This window comes from Manduca sexta, chromosome 18, assembly GCF_014839805.1.
Source record: "Manduca sexta isolate Smith_Timp_Sample1 chromosome 18, JHU_Msex_v1.0, whole genome shotgun sequence".
Lineage (NCBI taxonomy): Eukaryota > Metazoa > Arthropoda > Insecta > Lepidoptera > Sphingidae > Manduca > Manduca sexta.
This window is the reverse complement of record NC_051132.1, coordinates 15,056,704-15,076,353: the sequence shown is the minus strand read 5'-3', so window position 1 is coordinate 15,076,353 and position 19,650 is coordinate 15,056,704. Positions and strand designations below refer to the sequence as shown.

The 19,650-nt window shown below is 34.8% G+C and overlaps 1 protein-coding gene and 2 non-coding genes across 3 annotated transcripts in view; 2 read left to right on the top strand and 1 right to left on the bottom strand.

Moving 5' to 3' along the window:
* The first annotated feature begins 2,087 nt into the window (after positions 1 to 2,087).
* Trnan-guu lies at positions 2,088 to 2,160 on the top strand. The gene has a single exon. It is a non-coding gene; the product is annotated as a tRNA-Asn (tRNA).
* Positions 2,161 to 6,956: 4,796 nt separating this feature from the next.
* Positions 6,957 to 7,029, top strand: Trnan-guu. The gene has a single exon. It is a non-coding gene; the product is annotated as a tRNA-Asn (tRNA).
* Positions 7,030 to 10,792: 3,763 nt separating this feature from the next.
* Positions 10,793 to 19,650, bottom strand: part of LOC115440292 (titin homolog) — a 56,964-nt gene continuing 48,106 nt past the window's right edge. Inside the window, exon 6 of the mRNA XM_030164537.2 lies at positions 10,793 to 13,086. Within this exon, the coding sequence (XP_030020397.2) occupies positions 11,238 to 13,086 (1,849 nt within the window). The 3' untranslated portion in view covers positions 10,793 to 11,237. The remainder of the gene's footprint in view (positions 13,087 to 19,650) is intronic.

Below are 19,650 nucleotides of genomic sequence, written 5' to 3'. Positions count from 1 at the left end.
GGCAACCTGCACACCTGGAAGTTCTCTATAGGAATTTCGAAGGTGTGTGAAGTCTACCAATCCGCACTAGGCCAGCGTGGTGGACTTAGGCCTAATCCCTCTCAGTAGTAGAGGAGGCCCGTGCTCAGCAGTGGGCAAGTACAGGGCTGATATTATTAGTTATTTATATTATTATTGAATGAATTACTATTCATATTATATGATTCACTGCATCGGTGGCGTAGTTGTACTGCATGTGGGGCACGGCAGCGCTCTGAGGTCCTAGTTTCGAATTCCAGGTCGGAGAAAGATATATTTGGGTTTTGTGCTCAATATCTGCCCGGAGTCTGGAATTTGTGACACAGCGATAGACTCGCCCTCTATCGGATTATGGGACGAAACACACTTGGCAATAAGTTGGTGCCCTAGCTGCGTTCTGCATACCCCGGTGATAAATGCGTGATGTGAGTTTGTTTATATGATTGACAGGCCAGAGTCAGGAATATGGTCTGTTATGGCGAAAGGCTCGTCCCCACACATCATGGGACGAAACACACATGGCGAAAGATGCGCCCTTGCTCCTCCTCCTAATCACCATCATCATCATCAGCCCTTTATTATATACTGTCCCACTATTGGTCACGGGCCTACTCTACTACTGAGAGGGATTAGCCCTTAGTCCACCACGCTGGCCTAGTGCGGATTGGTAGACTTCACACACCCTCGAAATTCCTATAGAGAACTTCTCAAGTATGCAGGTTTACTCACGATGTTTTCCTTCACCGTTAAAGCAAGCAATAATTCACAAAGAATACACACATAATGTTTTAGAAAAGTCAGAGGTGTGTGCCCTTTGGATTTGAACCTGCGGACATTCGTCTCGGTAGTCTGTTCCACAACCAAGTAAGCTATCGCCGCTATGTCTTCCTAATTATTCAGGGATAAAGTGTTGTGTGTTTTATTTGTTTGTTATTTAGACTTAATATTGCATAACAGACCAAAGTTCAAACATACCTGAAACCGTAACCCACACACGAAGATCACAGTCAGTTAACCTGCCGTGTGACGAAGTCGGTTCTCATAATGTTTAGTAAACAGCTGACGTTTACGTCACGTTCCACGAACTGTCTGTAGTCAGGTTACGAAATGGGCATTCCGTTCGCTGTTTTCATCGTTACTGCTACTGTTTAGAGTTGCTTTTGGCAGCATCAATGTCACTTTTAAGTAGAATCTCAAGTATATGCTTAGTAAAAACACAAATTTACTCGATCAGCTGTAAGTCAAAACCCTCCATCTTGCCTTTTAATAAGGTTTAAACTAGGAAACCGGACAGCTATTTAAGCAATTCTTAACCACCTCTTAACGCTAAAGCAAGTTTATAAGTAAGACTGATTATGTATTGAACTATTAAACAAAGCTTAAGTTGGCATTTAAGAGCTTGTACTCAACTGAGTCAGCACTATTTGACAAACATAACTCAATTGTCAAAATCCGTCACGCATTGTGGCCTAGATATAATTTTAACCAGTTTTATTATGGGTGTTTAAAAGCAAGTATCTTAAGATACAAATTTTAAGTGACAACAGCTCAGCTGATTTGCACTTAAGAGCGATACTGAGTTATACAGGACTAAGTCATCTAGGTTTCTCGTATACGGGACTTAAGATGGGCAGTTATTACAACTAGACGAGCTTGCTGTTTGCCTGATGGTAAGCGTTACAACCACCCATTAGCAGTAGCAACAAAAATGTGAATAGCAAAGTACTGCGTGGCACTCCAGTTCCCTCGTCTCCCTGAGACATTAATGTTATTAATTTACGTGTACGTCATAATGCCCAATAAGTACCTTGGCTAAAATGACCTTCAAATCAGAACACAATAGTGCACGGACACTGTTTCTTGGCGGTAGCAATAGACATAACATAACGTGCCAAACGGCTACTATTGTTGTGTTCCGGTTTAAAAAGCATTGTGGCCAAAATAATGAATGGGCAAGTCAAGAATTAAAAATCTCGGCTCAGAGTGAAGAGAGTTCAATGTAATAGCTTTCTAATTCTTCATTACCTGTTCTAATATTTTAAGGGAAAGTTTAAGAAGGATAGACAAGAGCCTCCGTGGCGCAATGGTTAGCGCGTTCGGCTGTTAACCGAAAGGTTGGTGGTTCGAATCCACCCGGGGGCGATAAATTGATTTAATTCTTTGAAACGGAGTCTTTATGTTTCTCCTTTGAGAACCGCGATAAATCATATTTTAATTGAAAGTCAGCCTTTCATTGAACTTCAAAATCATTGTCCGTGATTTTATCCTTTTATGATTTCGCATTAAGCCCCAATCTGACCCGGGGAACTGCGGACCTTACCTAATAAGTAATCGTCCTCACAATACGAGGAGGGGCTCTGAGATATCATGAGACAATGCTTTGATTGCTACCAGAACCATAGCTAATGCCTTTTTTACTCTAATTGGATATAATCTATACTAATATTATAAATATACAAATTTCGTTGAGGGAGAACATCGTGAGGAAACCTGCATATCCTAGAAGTTCTCAATAGGAATTTTGAGGGTATGTGAAGTCTACCAATCCGCACTACGCCAGCGTGGTGGACTCAGGCCTAATCCCTCTCAGTAGTAGAGGAGACCCGTGCTCAGCAACGGGGCAGTATATATACAATAAAGGGCTGATATGATTTTTTATTATAATATTATAAAGAGAAAAAGTTTATGAGTTTATTCGTAAGTTTGTGGGGTCTAATCTTTGGAACTACTGAACGGTTTTGAATATGCACTAATAGGAACACTCACTGTGTTCAACTGTATACTGCAATTCTGTATTGGTTGCCATTTTACTTATACTCTATTTAAAGCGCTTTAGCACTGCACGTTTGAAAAGTTTGGTTATACGACGATTGATGTTTAGCGCTGCAGCGAACTTTAGTTCTAACTCCAGGTTTTGAACAAATCACTACATAGTATAAAACAAAGTCGCTTTCTCTGTCCCTATGTCCCTTTGTATGCTTAAATCTTTAAAACTACGCAACGGATTTTGATGCGGTTTTTTTAATAGATAGAGTGATTCAAGAGGAAGGTTTATATGTATAATAACATCCATTAAATGGTGGAAAATACTGTTATTTTGTTATGTTATACCCGTGCGAAGCCAGAGCGGGCCGCTATGTTTTTATATACAACGTTCACAGTTTTTCTGTAGTGTACTTAGTATCAGCATTGCACACGTGCAAAGCCGGGGCGGGTCGCTAGTAGTTTATATGTATCGTGTCTATAGAATATACGTCAATATAACAAACCTTTGTTTCAAAATAGCAAACGTCAATTCGTATAGATTTTGAAACAGTTTACCTTAACGGCGACATTTTATAACCCAAAAGGGATGTTTTCAATTAATTTTACAACCCAACCCTTTGGTTTCATGGCCGCTCATTGCCAAAGTCATAAAATAATATTCACAATACTTTGTCGGTGTTTTTAACCCGTTATGTATAGTTTTGGTTTACTGTTTAATTACAGTTATGTCTTAAATAAGGGTTATTTTGCATGTTTAAATTTACAAAAAAATTAACGGATAGTTAATGAACTTATATTACTTTTGTTTTTACAGTTGAGATAAGTATTTACCCGCTTTAAATTTGTAGTTACTTATTACTTAATAGTAAGAGTGATATTTTAATAACAAAATAAATTACTTACCTTAACGAACATATAATGTATTTTCTTGCTTTTTTATTTTTTTGCTGCTTTAAATTTGTGGTTACTTATTACCTGATAGTAAGAGTGATATTCTAATAACAAAATTATAGCTTATATTAACGAATATATCACGTATTTCTCTTGCTTTTTTAAGTCTTTCATTAGAAACGCGGTAAATACATAGTTTATTTATCTAAAATGAATTAAAACAGTATAAACATTAAACTAAAGAAACATATTAAAAGCTTTGTCTAACAGAATATAGATAAATGAACATATTCATAATAATCTGATTTATTGAATTTTAACACCGTAAAAAAACCTAAAGAAAGTAAATTTTATTTTATTTATCAAATTTACCGAACATACAATTTTCCTTATAAACTAAGACAAATAACTTTTAGGTGGTACCATACTAATGCTATTAAATTGAGATCATACGACTAAACTCTACCTCTACACGACACTAGGCACAGCCTGTATCATAGGCGAAAGATTTGAAGTATTATATGCTATACTTTACGTGTGATGCCTATACATAGATATGTTTTGCTTAAATCTAAGATCACGTTTTTCTTGAAGTAACTAGCTTAAATATAATAATAATATCAGCCCTGTATTATATACTTGCCCACTGCAGAGCACGGGCCTCCTCTAGTACTGAGAGGGATTAGGCCTTAGTCCACCACGCTGGCCTAGTGCGGATTGGTAGACTTCACACACCTTCGAAATTTCTATAGAGAACTTCTCAGATGTGCCGGTTTCCTCACGATGTTTTCCTTCACCGTTAAAGCGAACGATAAATTCATAAAGAATACACACATGATTTTTTAGAAAATTCAGAGGTGTGTGCCCTTGGGATTTGAACCTGCGGACATTCGTCTCGGCAGTCCGTTCCACAACCAACTAGGCTATCACCACTTAAATCTACATATGAGTAATAAGTATGTATGTATGTCGTACAAGCAGCGACATTGTTTCTTTGAGTACACAGAAGTTGTACGTCGTGGGTTGTAAAATTTATTATAAAATATTAAATCTGTAGGTACCGTGTTCGGCTACTTCGACCATTGTTTTGTCGTTTACGATCACTGCCAAGTTTATATTAGTTATAAGATATGACTGATGTCTCCTTTCTCTAATTTTAGAATTGCATGTTTATTCATCCCCGGGTCCGTATGCGCTGAAGGCCACCGCGGGTTTTGGTTGGAATGCCGGTGTGGAGTATACAGGGGTTAAGGACTCGGTGTAATGCTTGCTCGGATGATGTTATACTCCAGAGTGTCGACATTGGGCCGTAAGACCGGTGAAACCAACATAACCGTTCCTCTCACCCTCCCAAGTAACGGTAGGCATAACGCGGTTTTTGGCGGCGAAAAAAAATATTATTCATGTCAACAATTTCACCTTACATTAGAATAACTTTGGTTGATTTCAATATAGGTATCGCATGATTTTCTTAATAATTATATTAGCCCTGTATTATACCATCCCACTGCTGGACACGAGCCTTCTCTAATACTGAGAGGGAATAGGCCTTAGTCCACCACGCTGGTCTAGTGCGAGTAGACTTCACACACCCTTAAAATTCCTATAGAGAACTTCTCAGGTATGCAGGTTTACTCGCGATGTAAAGAATACACATATAATTTTTAAGAAAATTCAGAGGTGTGTGCCCTTAGGATTTGAACATGCGTCTCGGCAGTCCGTTCCACACGTTTTAACTAGGCTATCGACGCTTACAAGCGTTTTATATTATACAGTTTTAAGTTATGACTTATTTTGTCTCCTTTCTCTAATTCTATGATTTAATTTTTATTCAAATTAAAACTTTAATACCTTACCTTAATACCTTTATTAACTTTGGGTGATTACCTGTTCAATATATTTCATGATTTTCTTAATATACTTAAATTAACTTTGATGCTAAATGATTCAGAGTAATTTATGTGCTAGACATTAGGGATTAAGTAAAGTTCAATTAAAATAATGCTTCGTTGTTCAGTTTTCTTTGTCTATGTATAATTAATTGGTGGACTTATTAGCAAGACTTATGCTTTCTATGCTTTAATAATAACTAATCCAACATGGAAAGCAGGAAGTCTTTTTTAAATGTTTATTTTATACCAAACAAAACACATTTTAATTTAAAGCGAATACAATTTTGTATCAACATTTTCAATATTGCCGAACTATGGTCACCCCATTTAGGCCACGTTGTCGAAACGTCAAATACAAAACACATCAACAAACTCGCGAACACTAAAGCAATTGTTCTCGCGCATGTCGCTTGACGCATTCGTCATTTTGCTATAATAATCTTTGTTACAACATACACGGGATTTTATTCTTTAAAATTATTGGTATAGAGAGCATATTTGTATGACAAAAGAATACGATTCTTTGAGAAATGGGTATTGTTTTTGAAAATGGAATCCGGGTGACGTCTTTGGCGGGCTTTGTGCGCCATTTTGAAATATAGATTATTTAAATGTATTTTTTATTTTTCATAACGGCGTAGAAGGTGTCTTGAATCTTGGTTTCATTTTGTATCAAGAGAAATTACAGTACAACTCAATTAAGATTTTATTTTAGTACTTTTTTGAATAATCTTAAAGTATTGAAAATTAAAATTAAATGGATTATGAGGCTTCTCATTCACCTGGTTATCAATAAATTTCGTAGCTACATTATTAAGCCACTTTCTTTCGAATATTTAATAATTTTGAGTATCAAAGAGAAAATATAATTAATTTCTGATTAAAAATATTTATAAAGACCCTTAATTAATCAAAATGACGATCAATACGTTACACAATGCTATGCAATACTTTAATTCAAAATTGTGAGTGGCGTTGCGAATTAATCGACAAGCGTGGCGCGTCAGACGAGGAACTTGCTCTTCTCGGCTTCAATTATATCATAGCTTTTAGGGCTTTGGCCGTGTAATTCTTTTTCCGGAATGCAATGGACAGCAGTAAAAAATAAAAAAAAAATCTTCATTAGTAAAATGTTATATTTTTCTGGGAAATCCTTAATATTTTGGAGTGAATATAGTCGAAGTTACACCTCATGGAGTCAGTTACCTTTATGGGAAAGGCTAGTTATAATCGGTTCAACTGTTTTCAAAATTAATGAGATCAAAAGGAAAAGTGAAGAATCCGTTTTTAAGTATGGTACTGTTTAAATTTTCAAAGAAAAGGAGTTTAGATAACTCATTCATTCTGCTATATTTCAGCAGATGGGAATATAAGCTGGAATTATTAAGAGCCTCCGTGGCGCAATGGTTAGCGCGTTCGGCTGTTAACCGAAAGGTTGGTGGTTCGAGCCCACCCGGGGGCGAGATATCTTTTATAGTTCACGACAATGTATATTAGAATAAAGATATAAAGAAAATATTAGTCATTTACAAATATTCTGAGACAAGGTACCGAAGAACTAAACTTTTACACCTAGCAAATGACATACCTGCTATTATATACATTTTCAAATGTATTTATTTTTATTCCCAGGTCGAGGTAGGTGTTATTAGGTTTTTCTGCTCAGTATCAGCCCGGAGTCTCAAATTTGTGACCAATATGGCGATTGGCTCCCACCCTATCACATCATATAACAGAAAACACGGCGAAAAGTGGGTGCCTTGATTATAACCTCTGCCTGCCCTTTCAAGAACATACGCGTGAAGAGAGTATTTGTTATATCGAGTAGAAATTTCAAAAGTTATTTGAATCAAAAACTGAAATCTCATTTACCTGCACCTCAGTATCGTCATAGTTCATTAACCTGCAACATCAATGTATATTTATCATCATTAAAGCCACCGCAGGTTTATTTCTTCCGTAACTTTGTCCGATAAACGTATTTACGTCAAACGGCAAAGGATTTCCGAGTCCTGTTGGAGTTTGTAACAGTTCTGAATTCCGCCTCTTAAGCCTGTGCCGCGTTAAAGTTTTCTAGAAATTTCGAATTAATGAGGTAATATAAAAAACATTTTAATTTACCTGGTTTTAGATAGGCTTGTTTATAATATGTGAAATATAAGTACTTTGACCTATATATTGTTAGAATTTATTATAATTACTATTTTATTTTGTTTGTTTTGTAAGAAAATATATGCCCCTTAATGTGCGTGTTCACATTATATCAGACAGTGTATTGACTTTTAATGTTCATTAATTAATTCATTCAATCATTCATTCATTTATCCATTCATGGAGGCTCTCCCGAAAACTAACGATGGGAACACGCACATTCGAGGTTGAAGTGTCGTACAGTAAACATCATATTATAAAGTGGTTACCAATAAATTTAAAATTTTACAAAGTGAATAATAAAAGTTATTACGAAAGCAGAACTGAATTATTATTAGAACAGCCAACAATATCATCTTTGCTATGACGTTACTACAGACTTATTAATAAACGAATGGAAATTCACTCCACTAAAACCTATAACAGGAAATTTAATTCTTGTTTGTCCAACCTTATTCTCATTATTTGGGATCGGGTCTTCTCACTAGTTTGCCCTAGATTAATCCTAATGTTTATCACTAGTTATTAAACTTTTTTGATGTCTCTTAATATTAAACAACACAACTAAACAAATTGTAACAACTAACATACATTTTGTAACTTGCAATATGTTGTACTGACTCTCCATTGAAGTCTCATTGCAAGGCAGCTTAGAACTTTAATCTACAAGTTACTAAGACAAAACACTTTAATAGTAAGTCATTAAGTGATTTGTATTATACCTTCATAGCCGTATAAGTTGCTTAGAACTCCTGTGCTGTAAATGGCCTCTGGGCATATTAGCGTAGGTAACTATGGATTATCTCTAGTGGGGAGAGAGGGGGCAAACGGCAGGAGGAATAAAAAATGGTCGCCGAATTTAACGAAAGGCCTGTACAGCCGTGCTAAGCACAAAAGCGGTATGTCGGGGAAACCTTATTCCAAGATAATCGAAGTTTTGTAAATATAGTTTTGTATGTAAAACTGAAATAGAGAAACTCTTAAAGTTTTTTTAACAAGTTCTAAACAAGATGCCGTTATTTAGGTGAGTTCATTGGATGGGTATTTTTTTAAGCTATCCGACGTCATTAAAATCAAGAATTTGATATTTTTTTGAGATACCCCTTTTAAGCTTAGCACAGCAGTATATCACGCGAAGCCCCGGTAAGCGCAAGGCTTTTTCTATGGCTCTAGTTATGCCTTGGTTGGCCCACTCTCGCGTTCTCCCACGTGCCTCTCATAGAATTTAGCAAGGCACATTAGGACTGTCTAATGCAAGCATCGTCATCATGTGATAGTAAAACATGACACCCACTTTTACAACACATCACGTTTAATAAAAAATCTATACGAAAACCTTTATAAAAAATACAATGATAAAAACGGTGTAACAAAAATATTGAAATATCATTGCACAGTTAAAGAGATTGCCCAATTTCTTTTTGTGGTCGTAAATGCGGCCTAGTGGCGGCGTAGCGAGATATCGATAAAGAATATAGATTGTTTTAACCTTTGTGTAAATTTTAATTTTTAAATCCTTTTGTCAAATATTTTAGCATTACCTATGGTCAGCTCAAAGAATACTATAACCTATTCGGGGCTGCAAATGAAAACAATTACTGCATTCGACTTTCAACTTTATTGTAATGGTTGCATTGGCGATTCCTTAAAACGTTCGAAATACTAACGCTTTTTATATTTCTTTTAATTTTATATAGATCCCGCTTTTCGAATTTCATGTCAAAGTACAGTTAATTAAATGGGCCTCGGAAAGTCATCCTTTAACAAATTTTCACAACTTTCAAAAGAATATTTTCGAAAGACGTCGCCATGTTGTGAAGTCCATAGCACAAGGCAACTTATTGTATGCCCAAGATTTTTATTTTTGTCGAGTTTTAAATGATAATTCTGAAGCCATATTGTGTCCGTACCAACGACATTTATTATTATTTCGTTCGTTACTTTTGAGTAAACTAATTTGATTCCATTTCTATAGCTACTTGATTTTGCATAGCTTTAATTATAAATGCATAATTCTATGATTAAAACATTGCTTTATATTGATATGGCTGATGACTCTTCTTTCAATGTAGCGTTAAGTAGCATCTTCAGTTCGAGTGATTAAATTGCTTTCAGCAACAGTTGGAAATCTCGAGATAGATGACAATATGGGTATAGTATATTCAATTTATACTGCCGTTTATGCCGAGGAAGTCCTTCAGTTTGAAGTCTTCTTATTAGGCTCTTCTTACCAAAAGAACGAATAGCCATCTCGAATGCATCAAAGATACCGCTCTCGGGGTTTTGATAGATATCTCGACGCAGATTATTGCATAGACTACCAGGTATTCTAATCTTAAAAAAAAAATAAAACAGATAGATTACTATCAATTGTCGATAAACGGTTCACGCATAAAAATATCGACTACCCCATCCCTACCTCGACGCCATTAGCAGCGCACTGTCAACTGGCATCAATCAATCATAATCATCTTTTGTTAGGCTCCAGCTATCGAGAAATTTTCCGGACAATAATGGAAACTTGGGGTCCGTTCTCGTCCCTGGATGATTGACTAATAGCGATAAACGATATGCACCGGATTGACAAATGTTTGATCAAGATACGCGGGTTGGTTTAACCTGTGATAAATATCAAATAGCTTTAACGATGAAGGAAAACATCGTGAAGAAACTAATCACTTATGTTGTATAAGAATTTCGAAGGTATTAGAAATCTGTTTGTTATGTTTGACGTATCTACCTTCATACATACATTTGAATGAATGAGTGAATGAATGAATGAAAACAGATTATAGTACACCACATACAGCGAAATAAATACTTATTTTTTTAATACGTGCAACAATCTTCGCTCGGTCTTATCTCTAAAAGCGATCTCTTCCAGACAAGAAAAGGCTAAATATAACAAGCTCTAGAAGGCTACATTAATGATTTGATTCATAATTTTGAAATACTTTACTTTCGTCTAAGAATAAAAATGATGTTCTTATTTTAAACTTTATAATTTTACAATATTGAATACATAAAGCAAACATAAATTTAAATAACAAAGGTCACATAACACTTGGAATTAAATTTAAAATTAAATTAAGTAAACTCAAAATAAATTACACTAATAAATTTAACAATAAATAACAGACAATATAATTTAGGAGAGCACATAAACAATTCTTCTTGCTGCTAAGATGATGTTTCATAGACTTTTAACTACGCATTTGCGAACCAGAAGGTAACTTCATTACACAAAAACATTAGTTCGAAGAAATTAACATTGTAACACTTAATATATTAAATACATGAAATGTTCTAAAAAGAACACAATTGCAGTAACACTTCACACTACATAATTTTCTCAGAAACATTCATTTAAGTTTAGAATAAAATAATGTACACAAACTACGACATTAAAATTGATTTGTCCGAAATATATTTTATAAAACAAACTTAAAATTTCGAGGTAACAAACTCCATTTATTTATCATTTGTAAAGGTGTTTATTCTAGAAATTTCTTTTCCAGTTCAATGTTTCTTATCTTCTGAACTCTTAGATGGCTTATCTTTTTTATCATTGTTTGGATCATCGCCTTGTTCTTCTGGATCAGCCTCTTCCACTTCTTTGGTCTTGTCTCTTTCTTTACTAGAACTTGGCGGTCTTGATGTGCTGATATCAATATCAGTTTCGTCCAAATCTATATCAGCTTCTTCATAATAATATTTTGTGTCGTCTGATGTTGTTGCCCTCGATATTGTGGGTTCTATATCTTGTAAAATAGCTTCTTTTAGTCTTTCAGGCAAATCGACATTCTCCAAACGTTCTTTAGACGCCGTAGCTACTTCGAAATAAGGTTCCGCATCTACTATTCCTTCTACACTGACTTCATTTTCTATTCTTGTTTTGTCCATATCAGTTTGACCCTGACCTGTATACATTTGATTGTCGCCCTCACCCAACTTTTCAACTGATCCTTCAGTCATTTTCTCTTGCACCTCTACAGGCTGTTTTGCTTCTGTACTAGTTTTAGATGGTAAATATTCACTAGGTGCAGTTTCTGCCTCCGATGTTTTCAACTCCTTATTTTGAGGTTCTTGAACAGTTTCATCTGAAGATGTTGAGGGCAATTTGATTCTTACGGATGACTTAGATTTTGTTGTTTCAGTTTTTGAAACTTCTGGTGGACTCATACTAGGTCTTTCGCTTAGCAACGCTGTGTCGTCAACTGGAGGTACATTAGTTTTATCTTGTTTTAAATTTTCAAACGAAATAGTTTCGGGTGAAATTGCGTCTTCAAATAATTTAGTTGCTTCTGGCAGTGCAATTGGATCAGATATTTCTGATGAAGCGCTTTTTTCAGTAAAATTCTTTTCAGCGTCAATAATATTTACACCTGATATGGGTGGTTTTGCCTTTAAGGCAGATTTAGTTTCTCCAATTTCACGATTGGATGATAACTCAGTGAGAGTTGATGTTTCAAGCGAAGTGTCATTTGGTAGATCTGCAGATAGTGTTATTTTATCTATTGATGGATCAGATTTTGCTGGGATAGCTGCTTCGTTAGAAGTTGTAGATGTCTCTTCTTCCTCCGACGTTTCCGAAACATTTGGTGCTCTTGGAGTTTCAGAAGAAAACTTTTCATTTTTTTCATCTGCAGCAGGTTTTGTTAATTTTTCTGCTTCAATTACTTTTTCTTGAGTTTCTTGAATGCGATCCGTTAATATAACCTCAGTTGATTTACGTGCAGATGATTTAGACTCTGTAGTGTCAGTTCCTGTATCTGAGTGCGATAATAATTCACTCGAACTTGTAGTCTTTTTTGAAGTTTTATCTTCGGTAACACCTTCTCTGAGTGCCTTAGTTTCATCTAAAGATGCTTCAGGTATGCCAGTTAAAACTTCTGGTTTCGTTTCAGGCACTGCAAGAATCCCCATTTTTTCCTTAAGCATACCGGTGTCTTCAATTATCCCTTGCAAATCTACCTTTTCTACATCTAGCAAACCTTCCTTTTCCTTCTCAGTTTTTACAGTTTGAAACTGTTGAGTTGATTTATAAGCATCACCAGTTTCGCCGGCTACTGGCGGTTTTATAACAACGAGAGGGTCACCGCCCTCCGCAGCGGGAGGCGCTGCTGCAACTGGTCCCTTTGCTGGCTTCCCTTCAGACTTTATCTTCACTTCTGACACCTTGTCAATAACTTGGGTCTTCTCCCCGGCACCAACCTCTTCCATTTCTTCTAGTGCCTTTATTTTGTTCTGCTTCACGCGTTTAAGACGGAATATCTCTTCTCTTTCTTTCTCTTCTAACTCCGACAATATGTAACGTATGCTTGCAGAAAGTCTTGGTATGACTATTTTCGAAAGTACGTTCTTTTTCCTGTTACAATAAATATAAATGATTAGAATACGTTGAAACACCTTTTAAAATCGTAATGGTAGATATCAATTTTGTGAATTGCCTGGTTATTTTCAAACTAAAATTAATTATGAGTTGAACTACTTTATATATAGAAAAACGACAAGTAATTCAATAATAATATTGGCCGGTTGTCAAAAAATTATTAACAAAAATAGACCTTATTTCAGACCATTAAAATCGCCTTCAAAAGGCTGCTTGACAATTGACAGTCAAGTGGTGAGATTATCGTAAGATTTTCTGGTGGTGGGATATATTTTAACATTAGAACAATTGATGACAAAAAAGAAAGCCCGGAGTTTCTTTCTGCCTTTCTTCTTCGGGTAGTCATCACTTAGGTAGCTAGTGAAAGGCTGGTAGGTTAGCTAGGTTAGGGCTCATGTCCTCGCCGGTGAGGATCGCGACGCGTTACCCTTCTAATTGCCCCTACTTGCCAGCCCGAGCTGGTTACTTCGGTTTGTACCTTGTCTTTTGTATAAACTTTATCCCTATTTTAAAATGTCCATAGTTATATAAGTAATTTTAATAGTTGTTTAGAAATAATAATTATTCTTATTCTTTGTTTTGACGTATCATAAGTGCAACTTTGTTCGCCTACGTGATAAATAAAGTATTTTATTTTATTTTATTTTTTTTTATATACAAGGTGTTAAAACCCGCCATAGTGCCCCACGGACGTGTGTCAGATAAGCCGGTTTCAACAGGGCGGCATAATTGTGGCGACTGTCGAGGGTAGCGACTCCCACTTCACTTATCATCAGGTGCAGTGAAGTCACTATACCGTGCACAAAAACGTGTAAATCGTATAATAATAATTATACGATTCGATAAAACCTAAATATTTTTTTTATTTAGTTAAATTTTGAAAAAATACTCTATTTCCTACTGAGTATATTAAAAATGTCAATGGTTATAAAAAGCTATTCATTTAAAAGAATTGCATCATATATTTTTTTCTGTTTTAGTTGTAAAGCAGTTTAAAGCTACTACTATCCGCCATTTTCAATAAACGACCCCATCGCTTTTTCGATCTATCTCAAAAATGGACCAATCAAATTGTTTTTTAACATATTAGCAAATGAGCTGTTTTGATTGGTCCATTCTCGGAATTGGATTAAATATTGAGATTGGGATCGTTTATTGAACAGCTGATATACTAATTCGTTCAATGTCTAAATAACTATGTATCTACACTAATAACTGTATTAACTCGCACGCTAGCCTTTCGTAAACAAGACTTGCAACAACCTCAGAACAATTACGATTATTGTCCAAATTTTAATCCTAAATACAATGCAATTTAAGGCCATACCACAAAAAAAAATCATAATATTTGAAAACATATTGGTTTAAAGATCGCTAATCCTTTTGTTGAATACAGAAAGGTAAGTCAAGGAGGTAAAAAATTCGTAAGGGTTACGTTAAAATGCTCCGAGAGCTATAGAAGGGTCTAGAATGGATCAAAAGGATGGAACTTAAAAGATTAACGAAAGAATAGACTTGCAAACAAAGACATTAAACTATATAGTTATAGACTGAACGTTCGGGCCAAATTATTGCTCCAAATGTTATTTATTACAAATTGGTAATAAGTCGTTATCTTATTCCAAATGTCCGTATGACAAGATGTCACAGCGTCCTTAGATATTAATACAAAAAAATATATATATACATTAATTCGAATATTAGCAATCGCTAGAAAATACTTCATCATTTTTCCAAATCATGATGTGGAAAAATGATGAAGTATTTTCTATTAGTGTTTTGCTATTTTACGGTAGATTAAGTAACCATCGAATAAGCGCAAAATTTCTGTATGATAATCCTCCCAATGTCCGCTCTATATAATCATAGAAATATTTACTTGCAAATGACTATAATAGTTAGATATTTCCTAACCATGTTACATAACTGCGGTAAAATGTATGAATACGCTCTATGCTCTTTCACTGTTACCCGAATAGCAACCATACATAAGGTGTTAAAACCCGCCATAGTGGCCTTCGTAAGTGTGTCGCATTCTGAAATCAGCCTGTGTATATCCTGTTCCAGTATATTTGGTTGCTAAGCCGTCATAATTGTGTCGACTGTCGAGGGGTAATCATCTCTCGTCAGTCGACATTCTATTGGACCCCACTTCACTTACCATCAGGTGTAGTAGGATCATTTTGGCGTTATTGTATAAAAAAAAATGTAATCAAAAATTTCATTAATATGTTTAAATCCTGTCATCAATTTAATACTAATTAGCTAGAAATTAACTGCCGCACTCAGTAGTGACTTCATTTTAATGATCATTAATTTTATTTGATTGTTTACAACTTCGTCAGTGCATGCGAATCTTTCTATATAAACCTCTTTCTTTTAGAATACTTCATAATATCAAAAGAAACGTAATTATTTTCCTTAAAAACGTTCACAGGAACTACAAAATGACGGCTAAAAACATCTTAACAATACGTTTAAACCTTAGCACAAAGTAAACCAGGTAAATTTACAATCCTTTGTTATTTGTAAATAACTCCATCTTTAGTTTATTAAACAATGAAAAGTGACAATATTATGGATATTCGTATTGTTTGCGCCTTCGTTGTTGTGCCTTAATACTTATTTCAGTTCTTTTATGCTAGTAATCCAAGCTTATAATGATATTATTATTGCGTGATTTCAATGCTTATTATGATCCAAGTTTAATTTATTGATAAAATAATAAATTATCGTATATAAACGGAGTTAGTTTTTATCAGAAATTACACGACTTGAATCATGAAAGAAGACAGTGAGTACAGTTTTTTTTTAAAGAAACCTCTGCATTCACAATAATTTACATTAACAAGGAGGTTGCGTTCTTATTTCTTCAGTTATATGTATACTGTCGCACCGCTAGACACGAGCCTATACCAGTGGCGATGGGTGAATTTTACCATAAGGTCACCCGTCACGACATAAAGTACTAATAATTTACATAAATTCGGTCTCGGGATTCTCACTCCCTAATATCAAAGGTCGCGGGGTGCGCAAATGCATGCAACCGCAACTACATAAATTCGGTCTGCAAAGTCTTATGATAATTATATTTTACAAATTACGAAAGGGAAGCCGGTAGGAATCGGATTATATGGACCCTTCGCCTGTATTACTAAGAGGGTTAGGCCTAAGACCACCACGCGGAGTACTTATTGTTATTAATAAAATGTGTACAGAAGTTACTGTATGTATTGGAAAGGAGGACGACCACTACATCACAAATCCGAAAATTACATAATAATAATAATATATAATAATAATAGCAGCCCTGTTTTATATACTTGCCCACTGCTGAGCACGGGCCTCCTCTACTACTGAGAGGGATTAGGCCTTAGTCCACCACGCTGGCTAAGTGCGAATTGGTAGACTTCACACACCTTCGAAATTCCTATAGAGAACTTCTCAGATGTGCAGGTTTCCTCACAATGTTTTCTTTCACCGTTAAAGCGAACGATAAATTCATAAAGAATACACATATTATTGAATTACATAATATTTGGCAGCTAAACTAAGTTCATACTTTTATAAATTGTCATGGTATGCTCTTAGTTAACAACTACAAATAGTAGATTGGTTCAATGACAAAGTGAAAATATAGGAAGAAGTAGCTAATCAATTTATAAGTGAATAATTTTCTACACTAAATAATTGGATAAAACGTGATGAATGCCTGTGTTCTGTTAGAACAAAATAGAATTTACACGAAAGCGTCATAAATTGTCTTCCTTTCCAATATTACAGAATGTGTATTAATTTTTAAACATTGTTGTCTGCCATTAATTTCATTCGGGAACAACACCCACACAATAAACAAATTCAATACAAACATTTCCAATACGTCTAATAAAAACCACGTGACTCGTCAGAAACCGTCGGTCGGCCATTTTGTTACGTTCCGTTACGCGCAACAAAATGAAATTAAAAACAACGGAGCAACAAAGCGAGCGGAATAATGGTCTATTTATTGCGTGAATAGGAACGTAAAGGATTTTTGGCTCGTCGCGCCGTTTGGGCAGGTCATGTGCCCTGAACAATGCAGGCTAAATTAAATATTCAGAGATAATGGATGATGTACACTCGCTTACGCGCAGAATTTTATGATTTACGGTAATTTTGTTAGGGTTCTTTATAATTATAACCTAAAAATATCTTCCTCATTTTACATCTGCATTTGGACCCCTCTTTAAGACCAATAAAGATTTCAAATATTGTTAATACGTTGCTAGAAAATAAACCTGGTATAGAAATTGCGATAAACCAAACGCATTTTGTAGAGCCAGAATGTATCAAATCGTTCCGAACATTGCAGAAAGTCAGTTATAACAACACAGATATTTGTATTTTAAAAATTATCATAGAACCATTGTAGCACAGATATTTCCCCGAAAGACTGCAATAGGACATAGAATTTTTCATTTCTACATATCGTGAGAGGTGACATAGGTATTTTGATATTACATACAGAACAAAACTTCCGTAATTTGAAGAGCAAGAGCCAAGACCTGTCATTGCTCACATTTATTTCATTCTCACGGTTTGAGCTAACTTACAATTTGACGTAAATACAGACCTTCGCCGTCTGTCCAAAACAATGTGACAAGAATACAATACAATATCAGTCCTATATTATATGCTCTCCCACTGCCGGGCATGGGCCTCCACTACTGATTAGGCCTTAGTCCACCACACTGGCCTAGAGCGGATTAGTAAACTACACACATCCTCAAAATACTTATAAAGAACTTTTCAGGTATGCAGGTTTCCTCACGACGTTTTCCTTCACCATTAAACAAGCGATAATTCACAAAGAATACACGAAACTTTTGAAAAGTCAGAGGTACGTGGCCTTGGATTTCGAACCTTGAAACATTGTCACGGCAGCCCGTTTCACTCCCAACTAACCTATGCTTTGTACAATACAATAACCTAAAAACAAACGCCAGATATTTATAAACAATTCTATTAGCGCACTATTTAAATGGTTCACATCGTCAGACACAAAATAAAATGAACAAGAATGTCGTAGTACAGCTTACGCCAGACGTGTGCCGGGCAAACTGTATTATGTTCGTAATGATCGGAGTTTTTTTTAACGGCCTTGCAGTTTGGTGAGATATGTTTTTTTTGTGACACTAACTTCATACATGTATTTAAATCAGCACTTTTATCTATTTTTTTTTAAACTAGAAAAAAGTTTTTCGAAAAAAAAATGTCGCTTAGATCAATTAGCGTTTTACCATCGATAAATTGATGTTTGTAATGATCGGAGTTTTTTTTTGACGGCCTTGCAGTTTGATTGGTGGGATACGTCTTTTTTTGCGAAACTAAGCTTCATACATATTTGAAATCAACATATTTTCCCATGTTTTTTTAACTTGTTTAAATTTTTCGAACAATAATGTCGCTTAAGTCAATTAACCTTTTAAACGTCGATGTATTAATCTTTGTAATGATAGGTATTTTTTGACGGCCTTGCAGTTTGATTGGTGGTATAATATTACTTATGTTTTTTTTGCGACACTAAGTTTCATACATATTTAAAATCAGCATTTTTTCCATGTTTTTTTAAACTTGTTAAAATTTTTCTAAAAAAAATGTCGCTTAGATCTATTACCTTTTACCATCGATAAATTGATATTTATAATAATCGGTGTTTTTGTTTTTGAAGGCCTTGCAGTTGCTTTGGTGGGATATATGTAAATTGTGGAGAGTTGTTTGGGTAGAGTCAGGGTTTACCGCCGTTTTAATAAACAAACTTTATCCCTTCGTAAATTTATCGTGAAAATGCACCAATTAAAACAAAGATTTTTTATTTGCTTACAAATTACTTATTTTGATTGGTTTATTCTTGGCATCAAAAAGAAAATTAAGATTGAGATCATTTATAGAAATCAGCTGTTAGTAGATAATAAATTAAAATTTTAAATAAATTTTGATTAAAACTTCACACATAGTTAAACTTACGTTCATAAAACTTACCAAAATTAATATATCATAAAACGCATAATTATATATAAAGTTGTGTTAAACAAAAACTATATCAATTCCATAGAAATTATAAAGTCATATATTTATCTTTATATCATAGCGTATATCATAGTTTTTACAAAAACCGGTATTATTTTCGGTTAGAGCAAAAATATTTTTGTTTGTCACTCAAGACAGAAAGAATCGTAATGTGGTGATAATGTGTCGCATTTTTAAGTGACATTAACGACCTGTGGAGCGATATGTTGACATCTAAACGACAATAAAATGCACTGCAGAAACAGAAAATCGTGAATTCTATTACACAATGGCTAAAGCATCTCTCTATAATAGACAGAGAATTAGGAAATATATTAACAGTATATTATTGTTTGTTGCTTCTTTTAACGATGAAGAAAAACATGGTGAGGTAATCTATATCAGTCTTACTTATAAAAATTTCGCAAAGCTATGCTTAGTTAATACACAAAACTCGATCAGCTTGCAAGACAAAACCCGCCATCTTGCCTC